The sequence below is a fragment of the Lolium perenne genome, chromosome 6 (assembly GCF_019359855.2).
Source record: "Lolium perenne isolate Kyuss_39 chromosome 6, Kyuss_2.0, whole genome shotgun sequence".
NCBI lineage: Eukaryota > Viridiplantae > Streptophyta > Magnoliopsida > Poales > Poaceae > Lolium > Lolium perenne.
In genome coordinates, this window is record NC_067249.2 from 22246506 (window position 1) to 22260535 (window position 14030).

General features: G+C 50.2%; 1 protein-coding gene across 1 annotated transcript; it reads right to left on the minus strand.

Annotated features, from left to right (window-relative positions):
- Positions 1–2528: 2528 nt before the first annotated feature.
- Positions 2529–10259, minus strand: LOC127310692 (uncharacterized). The gene is made up of 6 exons (XM_051341342.2): positions 9780–10259; positions 8035–8402; positions 6615–6667; positions 6416–6484; positions 6265–6328; positions 2529–2728 (listed from the first exon to the last, which is right to left on the minus strand). Exons 1-6 carry the CDS (start codon positions 10257–10259, stop codon positions 2647–2649), a joined length of 1116 nt encoding a protein of 371 aa, XP_051197302.2. The 3' UTR covers positions 2529–2646.
- Between the last annotated feature and the right edge of the window lie 3771 nt (positions 10260–14030).

Here is a 14030-nt window from a genome sequence, read left to right on the forward strand (position 1 = left end):
AGAGGCTGGGTGTAATTGGTATCTTTTGATATTAATATATTCCCTTTATCGAAAAAAAACTAAAAAAATGAGTTGCAACTATACTTACAATTTAAATTGTTAGTTACAATTCAACTTGCAACTCATATCTATGAATCACAATGTAATTGTATGATGTAGGTCTTGAATGAGCACACACATAGCAGATTTTGAGACACTTCGAATAGAAAGCCACGCTCCAAAGGGCTTTTCTGTCCGGCACGGTTCAATACCATGTTCGGCACTTGAAGGTCGCCCCGCTACATATGGCTCCTTGCAATCGCGTCAGACGCACCGCGATGGCGATGTGGCGATTGGCCAGCCAGCCGTGTCATTGGCACAACGGCTGGTTTATATACCTCACAATTCTTAACTGTCTTTCATTTCTTCCACTGACTTTCTTATTTCTCTTGATTCGTCGCTATTGTTTCCCGCCCAAACCTTGATGTCGCCGCCATCGCGTACCGAGCTGTAGCAGCCATAACACTGAAAGATCGAAAGACGACGACAACAAAGGCTGCTGGCAAGAAGCGCACGAAGCCTCTCTTCAACAAGCCATGCAAAGCGCTGCCGCGAAGTTAGAGCCAGCGACGTGGTCGCAAGAAGATTGGGACAAATAGCGTGGTGCGCCACCGCTACGAGACGATAGCGTGGAAAGGCCGGTGCGGGAAGGCTAACGTCAAGAAGACCACGACTGTCAATGTGGCACACATCGCCATGCTGACTACTAGCACCGGCGCCACCGGTGGAAGCCCATGGAGTGGTAAGGCGAGTAGCACCACATACATGTCAGGTGTCGCCTTCCCGTATATGTCGGGTTTCTTCCACAAAGCGGCCAGCATGATGGCAAGGTTCTCACCACATTACACCGACAACATGTCGAACGGTGGGTTCAACCTCAATGCCATGTTTTCCCCGATATCCGATAAGTGGCGTCAACAATTAAATTCACGACACGGAGACACAAGCCTTCTCTTCACATGGCATACGTCCTCATAACCGCAAAGGATGGGTCCGCTCGAGATCGAGCCCGACGCCAACAACCTATTCGACAGAATGACGACGACTGGCAGATGCGCCAGTGATGCAAGGGAAGAAGAGTGTTCTTTTTCGAAATGGGGGTACACCCCAGCCTCTGCATCAATCAATGCACATGGCCTTTTCATTTATTTAAAAGTATGTAAAGTTTACATCATGAATCAATGAGGGTTGAGACATGTATCAACCCTTCTAAAATGAGAAGCAACATATAGCTATCCATTATGAAGCCTACTAGTATCCCAGTAGCCCGGAAATAGAAGTCCCGAGTAACCGTTAGCAGATGGTTGCATCCAGTATCCATAGCCTCGCACTGGTTCTCCGGGAGAAGGTCAGCCCATTGTTCAATCCAGTGTGAAGCTCTGCGAATAACCTGCATAAAATTTGTTCCCTCCTGTTTGTTAAAAATCAGATCATTTCTGCTAACGGAATAACTCTGCGGAAGAAAAGTGTGTGGTTGGATGATAAAGAGAAAGATGACGAGGCGGAGGATGAGGAGGAAGAGGAGGAGGTCGTCAATGCAGAGTCCAGCGCCCCGCACGAAGAAGAACAAGAATAAAGTGGCCGAGACACGAGGTCCAAGTGGATGGCGTTGGAAGATCAATGTTTGTGCAACTCTTGAAAAACGCATAAACGCGATCACTGACGCCAATGAAAAAGTGACACCTATTGGAAGAGGATGAAAGGAGTTCGATGAGCGCAAGATCATCCACAAGGATTACATCCTAATGCAAATTAAGAGGAGCCAAAAGGGGTTATATCAACCCGGTGGGGCATCATACAAGCACTGGTGAACAAATTCCATGGCTTACATTGAAACATTTAACAAAGATTGGAGAGTGGCATGAATCCGAACTACATGGTAAAGTAGTGATTGGCCGTCCCTTTTGTGAGGATTTTCTTAATCGGCTAGGCATTGATGTCTATGCATTTTCTTGCTTAGGATGATCATTAGGTCTGGTTGGAAGAATTCAAAGGCTTTCCTGAAGGCTCTACATTATCCACCAGATTTTAAAATCATCAGTTGAAGAATTGAAGGGTGAATTTTAAAGGACCGATGCATTGCTATCGGCTCATTACGCATTGGCTAAGGGGACAAATCGGCAAGATCAGTATGAGAGGAAATCGGCTAAATTAAGCTCAAAGGAAATCGGCAAAATCAAATTGGGAGAAGTTCTTCGTTGATAAGCAGGATTTCTTACATAAAGAGCTGATTGCTCTCAAAAGGAAATACTAGGGGATACATTGCCCCATCTACTACTACTGGTCCTATGCTAGAAGTCCTATCTACGGGCCGTCACTGCCCTCGTCATCGCCATCGTCGCCGCTGTCGGCGCTACTCCCGGTGGGCTCGTCGTCGCTGCTCCAGTGGCCGCCGACCGGGCCTTCGTTGTCCTCATCCTCCTCGTCAGCGTCATCGTCGTCGCTGTCGAAGTCGCTGAGGTTCCCCGGCCAGGGGCAGAACCAAGATCAGTAGGTCAGTTACGACAAATTGTATATATGTGTGAAAATCATAGGAGAAGAATCAACCTTACATCTGAATTGGTTTAGCAAATCTTATATACAATAGTGCTATGGAAAGGTTAGTTGCTAGATCTTGCAAGATAGACAAGAAACTTCACTCCGGCGCGGTGCACTCTCTTGGTGACGATGGCTGTGATCTCCTTGGCCCCTGAATCCAAAGAAACAACTCTGTATTCTCGTCGAAGTGAACAACTAACAACAACAGAATCTGAAGCCAGCCTAAGAACATATTAAGAAGAAAATATATCGAGATGAACAAACCTACAAATCATGTGAAGTACACAGACATTATAACACGAGACATGAGAACACAAGAATACTATATCTTGCATGTTTTTCCAAGAATTCATGGCAACTTGCGGACCCTAGGCGCACAAATTTACTCCAATCAGATCATGTAGTAGTCGAATCAGGTGCTCTACCTAAGAAAGGACGGAGAGGGAGTCTAGAAGCTGCTACCTTTGAGGCCGACGCCGACAAGCCCCAGGACGGCGGCGTCTCCGGAACGAGCAGGTCGACCTCCTGGTCGCCGGCGCCCCGCGGCTGCGTGCAGCACCACGCCGCGGACCGGCATGATCGACGGAGCCGCGCGCGCCGTCGAATCGTCGACACAGGCTGCGTCGACGAGCAGGCGAGTCACGCCGCCGTTGTGGCTGCTGCGCGTCGCATCCTCTTTCGTCTGCGAGGATGGGGCTGCGCTTGGGAGGTGGGGGAAGCCGGTGGCGGCATGTCGACCTGGTGCAGGGGAGGGAGACGGCGACCAGCGTCGATGTGATCCAGGCCGGGCGAGCTGGTGGCGAGCCGAGGGATGGTGGGGAGAAGGGGCTAGTGGAGAGGAGACGGCGGCCGGTGGTGGGGAGACGCGGGGACGGCGGAGGGCGCTTGCCGGCGGCGACGGGCGGTGGTTGGGGAATGGCATGCGAGGGAGAGTGAGGAGGTAGAGACGCGATGGGATTTTCGTTTTAATTTGTTGGCTGTAAATGGAGAAGGCGGCGTGATTTTCGTTTTAATTTGTTGGCTGTAAATGCCTTGTGTTTTTTTGGAACATATCTGCATTTGGATCATCCTGGACGGTTCAGATCGTCGATCCAGGTGAGGCAAATCCTGTATTGTGATTGGCTGCAACGAGACCATACGAAGCGTCCCAACTTACTCCCGACTAGGAATGCGCGCGCTAATTTCTCGGGCTGTGTTTTGGCAAATTTTTTGATCCATGCAAAAGGGCTCACGGTGATTATGGTACGGCATTGACTACTGCTTTTGCCTCCCAACAATAATAGCTACTATACCTAAAATTATGGAGAAAAGACGGATTATTTGTTGAAACGAATCTCTGCAGCTCAAACGAGAAACCAACATTAATTATTATACCTAACTAATCACCCCGGAAATTCTGTTTAGCCCAAAAATGATCCCGCTCCGCCTGGACTCTCAATTCATTTGCCTAGCTATACTTTGAAAAAATGGAGGTGTGCGAGGAAAGTAATTCACGAATTCTGTTTTCAGCCACAATACGTGCTGGCCATTCAAGGATGTTGTTAATCATCACGTTTTTTTTTTTTCGAGGTTGACGGGGGGGGGGGGGGGGGGAAAACCCCCCCGCTTGAAAGTAGCCTGGCAGGCCCATGTTCTTAAAAAACGAACCAAGAAATTACGGGGATACAAGTGAGTAGAAGACCAAACAAAAGAAATATAGCAACTAGAAACAAGGGAGGCAAAGGAGGGGGGAGGTTAGCATCCGAAGCCAACCGAAGCCCCCGGGAGGCCAGCATCTCAAAGGACGACCACCGTGACTTGGCAAGGCGAGCTACGGGCGACGACGAAAGACCTGAAGAACCGAGACCAAGCATAGTCGAAGGGCATCGGATAGCCGAGACTGGGGCGACGACACCGATGTGCCGACCCCGTGGTCGACGGGCAATGCAGAGTCGAGTCGCGCCACAAGGCTCGAACCGGAGCAAGGTCACAACAAGACGCCACTCCGAGGGCCTCGAGCCGACAGCCGGGGAGGATCTCCGGTGAGAGCCTCAGCACCGAAGGCAAGCAGCCAAAAGGAACAGGTAGCAGAATACGTGGACACAAGACATGAGCACACCAAGAAGCGTCACCTGGCACGGTCGAAGGGCATCGGATAGTCGAGACCGTGCGACGACACCGGTGTGCCGTCGGCGAAGCCGAGGGGCGTTGTGCCGCCGAGACCAAGCTCAGTCGAAGGGCGTCGGATAGCCGAGACTGGGGCGACGACACCGGTGTGCCGACCCCGTGGTCGAAGGGCAACACAAGCCGAGGCCACCCCATGACGTCTAGGCAGCTCAGTCTGCGCCACCATGACAGCGACCTCGCCCCGAAGGACACGAGCCAAGGGCCGGCGAGGGGGCAGGAGACACGGCTGTCCGCCGCGAGAGCTGCCGCGACAGCCGACCTCCCCACTCAGGAAACCACTGCACGAGGGTGGACACGGGCCACAAGGACAGGCAGCAGCCGACGAACCGAGGGTCCAACCTGGACGGGTGGGCAGCCGGCAGGCCCTGGTCCAGACCCGTGGCCTTCACGGCCAGATCCATCGGGGCGGAGGACCAAAATCGCCTCCCAGCAGGGCGCCGAGCCAGGACGAAGGAGTGGCCACGGCGTGCAAGACCAGCCGCCGCCGGCGCGGAAGGGGCCGTGCGCACCAGCATGGTGAGCGACGGCGACAGGCCTCCTGGTGCGCGCAGCGGCAGGGCACAGGGAGGAAGCACCGCCAAGGGGCGGAGGAGCAGTGGGCGCCGATGCGGAGCACGACCGGGCCGGCGGCGCACGGGGCACACGAAGGGAGTAGAGCACGGTGGGATTTGGATTTTGGGGGAAACAAACAGGGGAGGTGCTCCCCGCCGCCTCCGTCCGCCGCGGGGCGGCCTCATCCGGCGATGGCGGGGGCAGGGGGCGAGGTGGAGGAGGGGGTTCTGGCGGCGGCGCGGGGGTCGCCTCGGAGTCGCCCGAGAGCGACCCGGAGGCGGCTAGGGTTTTCCCTTCAGCGTTAATCATCACGTTAAAAAATAGATGTTGTTAATCCATGCAATTTTCCTATGCTACACACAAATCATCATATGTGATTCCTTAATCATGGGGCGTTGCACGTACGTAGTGTACTAGGCTAGTAGCTATGTAGTAGCTTGGAGTTACTCCTTTCTTGTACGAATAATACCTATGATCTAATCAAGAGCATATGAATTCACCTAGTACTCCAGCTACACAAACTCTAGAAGCTCACTAGTAGAAAAAGGGGTCTTTCGTCCAACCCTTTAATACCGGTTTCCTTACGAACCGGTACTAAAGGGTGCATTAGTACCGGTTGCACTGCACAGACCTTTAATACCGGTTCGTGACAGGAACCGGTACTAAAGGTACCCTAATACCGGTACTAAAGGTACTAAAGGTTTTTCCTGCTCCCCACGCACCTCCACCCCCCCCGTGGATCGCCTTTTTTTGCTTTGTAAAATACAAATGAAAATGATAGAAAATTCAAAAAAATAAAATGTTTTCAGATTCTTGTATGTTATGCAACCTAGTATTGGGGAAAATTAACAAATTTGAATTTTCACTTTTTTTGCAAAAAAGTTTTGGAAAATGGTAAAACCGCAAGAACTTTTGCGTACGACGTCGAAAAAAAGCGTATAATATATCAAAATCATCGTGGGAAACTACCTACTACACCACTCCCAACATGTTGCTGGGCAAGCGGGCGATCCACAATCAGCATTGGCAGCTCCTGCAAACCAAAGAGATACGCATCAGGACGTTATCCCCACATCAATGAATTGAACCACACCGAATCGAACCAAGATGGCAAGCTAACCTTGCAGATCACGTAGTACCACTAATTTTGGAGGCGCTCCAGGCTGCCCTTGCCGGCCATGGCGAAACCCTTGGCGCACAAAGAAACTCGAATCAGATCATGTACTAGTATGAAATCTTCTCCTAATAGTCGAATCGGCTGTTCTACCGAAGCAAGGACGGAGAGGAAATCTCCCTCAAGATCTCCAACAGCACCTCACCTGCCATCAGCAGCACAACTCCTCTGCCCTTCAGCAGCATCAGTTCTTCTCCTCTGCAAAGAAAACAAGATTGTCATACTGCAACTCTGAACCTGGGACTGTCGTATGCTAACGTCCTTGATAATAGTGAAGGGTTAATGGACTCCAAATTGTGCTCAGAGTATGGCGTCATTGATGAAGTGCGACATTTATCAAGAATCTCTATTAACCAAGTTTAGTGATACAACTGAAATTCCTTGCTGCATTTCAACTGGAGGTTGCAGGATTGATTTAATTATAGCATTGCATCATAGAAACCGAGCTTTTCGTTAGAAGTAAAAAGGTGAAGAAACAACAGCAGCATGTAATGTGAGCAATTAAAGGAGAAACTAATCATTATAGTGAACAGACTTCTGGTACTTTGAAGAAATAATTTGCAACATTGATAGTATTGATAAAGCACTAACTGAGAATTACAATAGACATGCAGCAATAATTCATTTTTGGCACTCTATATTTTGGCAATTAACTATTTGATTCCAGTAATGAAAACTAGTCCAGTTCATTGAGAAAATTTCAGTAATTCAAACATGTGCACTTCCGGTAATGAAACTGGCAGTACATCATTGGTAAATTCAAACAAGTCAAGATCATTCCTTGTAAGTATATCATGCACTGTGAAAGAGTAGAAATAATTTGTTTGCAAGTAAAAGCAAATTGTTTGCTTGTATGTGCAGTTCCAGAACATCGTGTTAGCTGGGAAACCAAATGGTACTACTCTAAATATTGACAGGCTGACATAGGTGTATTGTTAAACCAAGATATACATGCTAGCAGTAGCAGAATCCAGAATCTCATGTTAAATTGATTCTTTCATTTTGCAGCAACTTAATTATCATTGTTTGATGGTTCGAAAACGACACCAAGATCAGTAGGTCAGTTACGACAAATTGTATATATGTGTGAAAATCATAGGAGAAGAATCAACCTTACATCTGAATTGGTTTAGCAAATCTTATATACAATAGTGCTATGGAAAGGTTAGTTGCTAGATCTTGCAAGATAGACAAGAAACTTCACTCCGGCGCGGTGCACTCTCTTGGTGACGATGGCTGTGATCTCCTTGGCCCCTGAATCCAAAGAAACAACTCTGTATTCTCGTCGAAGTGAACAACTAACAACAACAGAATCTGAAGCCAGCCTAAGAACATATTAAGAAGAAAATATATCGAGATGAACAAACCTACAAATCATGTGAAGTACACAGACATTATAACACGAGACATGAGAACACAAGAATACTATATCTTGCATGTTTTTCCAAGAATTCATGGCAACTTGCGGACCCTAGGCGCACAAATTTACTCCAATCAGATCATGTAGTAGTCGAATCAGGTGCTCTACCTAAGAAAGGACGGAGAGGGAGTCTAGAAGCTGCTACCTTTGAGGCCGACGCCGACAAGCCCCAGGACGGCGGCGTCTCCGGAACGAGCAGGTCGACCTCCTGGTCGCCGGCGCCCCGCGGCTGCGTGCAGCACCACGCCGCGGACCGGCATGATCGACGGAGCCGCGCGCGCCGTCGAATCGTCGACACAGGCTGCGTCGACGAGCAGGCGAGTCACGCCGCCGTTGTGGCTGCTGCGCGTCGCATCCTCTTTCGTCTGCGAGGATGGGGCTGCGCTTGGGAGGTGGGGGAAGCCGGTGGCGGCATGTCGACCTGGTGCAGGGGGGAGGGAGACGGCGACCAGCGTCGATGTGATCCAGGCCGGGCGAGCTGGTGGCGAGCCGAGGGATGGTGGGGAGAAGGGGCTAGTGGAGAGGAGACGGCGGCCGGTGGTGGGGGAGACGCGGGGACGGCGGAGGGCGCTTGCCGGCGGCGACGGGGCGGTGGTTGGGGAATGGCATGCGAGGGAGAGTGAGGAGGTAGAGACGCGATGGGATTTTCGTTTTAATTTGTTGGCTGTAAATGGAGAAGGCGGCGTGATTTTCGTTTTAATTTGTTGGCTGTAAATGCCTTGTGTTTTTTTGGAACATATCTGCACGCTGGATCATCCTGGACGGTTCAGATCGTCGATCCAGGTGAGGCAAATCCTGTATTGTGATTGGCTGCAACGAGACCATACGAAGCGTCCCAACTTACTCCCGACTAGGAATGCGCGCGCTAATTTCTCGGGCTGTGTTTTGGCAAATTTTTTGATCCATGCAAAAGGGCTCACGGTGATTATGGTACGGCATTGACTACTGCTTTTGCCTCCCAACAATAATAGCTACTATACCTAAAATTATGGAGAAAAGACGGATTATTTGTTGAAACGAATCTCTGCAGCTCAAACGAGAAACCAACATTAATTATTATACCTAACTAATCACCCCGGAAATTCTGTTTAGCCCAAAAATGATCCCGCTCCGCCTGGACTCTCAATTCATTTGCCTAGCTATACTTTGAAAAAATGGAGGTATGCGAGGACAGTAATTCACGAATTCTGTTTTCAGCCACAATACGTGCTGGCCATTCAAGGATGTTGTTAATCATCACGTTTTTTTTTTTCGAGGTTGACGGGGGGGGGGGGGGGGGAAAACCCCACCGCTTGAAAGTAGCCTGGCAGGCCCATGTTCTTACAAACAGATCCAAGAAATTACAGGGGGATACAAGGGAGTAGAAGACAAAACAACAGAAAAAAAGCAACTAGAAACAAGGGAGGCAAAGGAGGGGGGAGGTTAGCATCCGAAGCCAACCGAAGCCCCCGGGAGGCCAGCATCTCAAAGGACGACCACCGTGACTTGGCAAGGCGAGCTACGGGCGACGACGAAAGACCTGAAGAACCGAGACCAAGCATAGTCGAAGGGCGTCGGATAGCCGAGACTGGGGCGACGACACCGATGTGCCGACCCCGTGGTCGACGGGCAATGCAGAGTCGAGTCGCGCCACAAGGCTCGAACCGGAGCAAGGTCACAACAAGACGCCACTCCGAGGGCCTCGAGCCGACAGCCGGGGAGGATCTCCGGTGAGAGCCTCAGCACCGAAGGCAAGCAGCCAAAAGGAACAGGTAGCAGAATACGTGGACACAAGACATGAGCACACCAAGAAGCGTCACCTGGCACGGTCGAAGGGCATCGGATAGCCGAGACCGTGCGACGACACCGGTGTGCCGTCGGCGAAGCCGAGGGGCGTTGTGCCGCCGAGACCAAGCTCAGTCGAAGGGCGTCGGATAGCCGAGACTGGGGCGACGACACCGGTGTGCCGACCCCGTGGTCGAAGGGCAACACAAGCCGAGGCCACCCCAGGACGTCTAGGCAGCTCAGTTTGAGCCACCATGACAGCAACCTCGCCCCGAAGGACACGAGCCAAGGGCCGGCGAGGGGGCAGGAGACACGGCTGTCCGCCGCGAGAGCGTCGCGACAGGCCGACCTCCCCCACTCAGGAAACCACTGCACGAGGGTGGACACGGGCCACAAGGACAGGCAGCAGCCGACGAACCGAGGGTCCAACCTGGACGGGTGGGCAGCCGGCAGGCCCTGGTCCAGACCCGTGGCCTTCACGGCCAGATCCATCGGGGCGGAGGACCAAAATCGCCTCCCAGCAGGGCGCCGAGCCAGGACGAAGGAGTGGCCACGGCGTGCAAGACCAGCCGCCGCCGGCGCGGAAGGGGCCGTGCGCACCAGCATGGTGAGCAGCGGCAGCAGGCCTCCTGGTGCGCAGCGGCAGCAGGCCTGGGGAGGAAGCACCGCCAAGGGGCGGAGGAGCAGGGGCGCCGATGCGGAGCACGACCGAAGCCGGCGGCGCACAGGGCACACAGAAGGGAGTAGAGCACGGTGGGATTTGGATTTTGGGGGAAACAAACAGGGGAGGTGCTCCCCGCCGCCTCCGTCCGCCGCGGGGCGGCCTCATCCGGCGATGGCGGGGCAAAGCGAGGTGGAGGAGGGGGTTCTGGCGGCGGCGCGCGGGGTCGCCTCGGAGTCGCCCGAGAGCGACCCGGAGGCGGCTAGGGTTTTCCTTCAGCGTTAATCATCACGTTAAAAAATAGATGTTGTTAATCCATGCAATTTTCCTATGCTACACACAAATCATCATATGTGATTCCTTAATCATGGGGCGTTGCACGTACGTAGTGTACTAGGCTAGTAGCTATGTAGTAGCTTGGAGTTACTCCTTTCTTGTACGAATAATACCTATGATCTAATCAAGAGCATATGAATTCACCTAGTACTCCAGCTACACAAACTCTAGAAGCTCACTAGTAGAAAAAGGGGTCTTTCGTCCAACCCTTTAATACCGGTTTCCTTACGAACCGGTACTAAAGGGTGCATTAGTACCGGTTGCACTGCACAGACCTTTAATACCGGTTCGTGACAGGAACCGGTACTAAAGGTACCCTAATACCGGTACTAAAGGTACTAAAGGTTTTTCCTGCTCCCCACGCACCTCCACCCCCCCCCCCGTGGATCGCCTTTTTTTGCTTTGTAAAATACAAATGAAAATGATAGAAAATTCAAAAAAATAAAATGTTTTCAGATTCTTGTATGTTATGCAACCTAGTATTGGGGAAAATTAACAAATTTGAATTTTCACTTTTTTTGCAAAAAAGTTTTGGAAAATGGTAAAACCGCAAGAACTTTTGCGTACGACGTCGAAAAAAAGCGTATAATATATCAAAATCATCGTGGGAAACTACCTACTACACCACTCCCAACATGTTGCTGGGCAAGCGGGCGATCCACAATCAGCATTGGCAGCTCCTGCAAACCAAAGAGATACGCATCAGGACGTTATCCCCACATCAATGAATTGAACCACACCGAATCGAACCAAGATGGCAAGCTAACCTTGCAGATCACGTAGTACCACTAATTTTGGAGGCGCTCCAGGCTGCCCTTGCCGGCCATGGCGAAACCCTTGGCGCACAAAGAAACTCGAATCAGATCATGTACTAGTATGAAATCTTCTCCTAATAGTCGAATCGGCTGTTCTACCGAAGCAAGGACGGAGAGGAAATCTCCCTCAAGATCTCCAACAGCACCTCACCTGCCATCAGCAGCACAACTCCTCTGCCCTTCAGCAGCATCAGTTCTTCTCCTCTGCAAAGAAAACAAGATTGTCATACTGCAACTCTGAACCTGGGACTGTCGTATGCTAACGTCCTTGATAATAGTGAAGGGTTAATGGACTCCAAATTGTGCTCAGAGTATGGCGTCATTGATGAAGTGCGACATTTATCAAGAATCTCTATTAACCAAGTTTAGTGATACAACTGAAATTCCTTGCTGCATTTCAACTGGAGGTTGCAGGATTGATTTAATTATAGCATTGCATCATAGAAACCGAGCTTTTCGTTAGAAGTAAAAAGGTGAAGAAACAACAGCAGCATGTAATGTGAGCAATTAAAGGAGAAACTAATCATTATAGTGAACAGACTTCTGGTACTTTGAAGAAATAATTTGCAACATTGATAGTATTGATAAAGCACTAACTGAGAATTACAATAGACATGCAGCAATAATTCATTTTTGGCACTCTATATTTTGGCAATTAACTATTTGATTCCAGTAATGAAAACTAGTCCAGTTCATTGAGAAAATTTCAGTAATTCAAACATGTGCACTTCCGGTAATGAAACTGGCAGTACATCATTGGTAAATTCAAACAAGTCAAGATCATTCCTTGTAAGTATATCATGCACTGTGAAAGTGTAGAAATAATTTGTTTGCAAGTAAAAGCAAATTGTTTGCTTGTATGTGCAGTTCCAGAACATCGTGTTAGCTGGGAAACCAAATGGTACTACTCTAAATATTGACAGGCTGACATAGGTGTATTGTTAAACCAAGATATACATGCTAGCAGTAGCAGAATCCAGAATCTCATGTTAAATTGATTCTTTCATTTTGCAGCAACTTAATTATCATTGTTTGATGGTTCGAAAACGACACCAAGATCAGTAGGTCAGTTACGACAAATTGTATATATGTGTGAAAATCATAGGAGAAGAATCAACCTTACATCTGAATTGGTTTAGCAAATCTTATATACAATAGTGCTATGGAAAGGTTAGTTGCTAGATCTTGCAAGATAGACAAGAAACTTCACTCCGGCGCGGTGCACTCTCTTGGTGACGATGGCTGTGATCTCCTTGGCCCCTGAATCCAAAGAAACAACTCTGTATTCTCGTCGAAGTGAACAACTAACAACAACAGAATCTGAAGCCAGCCTAAGAACATATTAAGAAGAAAATATATCGAGATGAACAAACCTACAAATCATGTGAAGTACACAGACATTATAACACGAGACATGAGAACACAAGAATACTATATCTTGCATGTTTTTCCAAGAATTCATGGCAACTTGCGGACCCTAGGCGCACAAATTTACTCCAATCAGATCATGTAGTAGTCGAATCAGGTGCTCTACCTAAGAAAGGACGGAGAGGGAGTCTAGAAGCTGCTACCTTTGAGGCCGACGCCGACAAGCCCCAGGACGGCGGCGTCTCCGGAACGAGCAGGTCGACCTCCTGGTCGCCGGCGCCCCGCGGCTGCGTGCAGCACCACGCCGCGGACCGGCATGATCGACGGAGCCGCGCGCGCCGTCGAATCGTCGACACAGGCTGCGTCGACGAGCAGGCGAGTCACGCCGCCGTTGTGGCTGCTGCGCGTCGCATCCTCTTTCGTCTGCGAGGATGGGGCTGCGCTTGGGAGGTGGGGGAAGCCGGTGGCGGCATGTCGACCTGGTGCAGGGGGGAGGGAGACGGCGACCAGCGTCGATGTGATCCAGGCCGGGCGAGCTGGTGGCGAGCCGAGGGATGGTGGGGAGAAGGGGCTAGTGGAGAGGAGACGGCGGCCGGTGGTGGGGGAGACGCGGGGACGGCGGAGGGCGCTTGCCGGCGGCGACGGGGCGGTGGTTGGGGAATGGCATGCGAGGGAGAGTGAGGAGGTAGAGACGCGATGGGATTTTCGTTTTAATTTGTTGGCTGTAAATGGAGAAGGCGGCGTGATTTTCGTTTTAATTTGTTGGCTGTAAATGCCTTGTGTTTTTTTGGAACATATCTGCACGCTGGATCATCCTGGACGGTTCAGATCGTCGATCCAGGTGAGGCAAATCCTGTATTGTGATTGGCTGCAACGAGACCATACGAAGCGTCCCAACTTACTCCCGACTAGGAATGCGCGCGCTAATTTCTCGGGCTGTGTTTTGGCAAATTTTTTGATCCATGCAAAAGGGCTCACGGTGATTATGGTACGGCATTGACTACTGCTTTTGCCTCCCAACAATAATAGCTACTATACCTAAAATTATGGAGAAAAGACGGATTATTTGTTGAAACGAATCTCTGCAGCTCAAACGAGAAACCAACATTAATTATTATACCTAACTAATCACCCCGGAAATTCTGTTTAGCCCAAAAATGATCCCGCTCCGCCTGGACTCTCAATTCATTTGCCTAG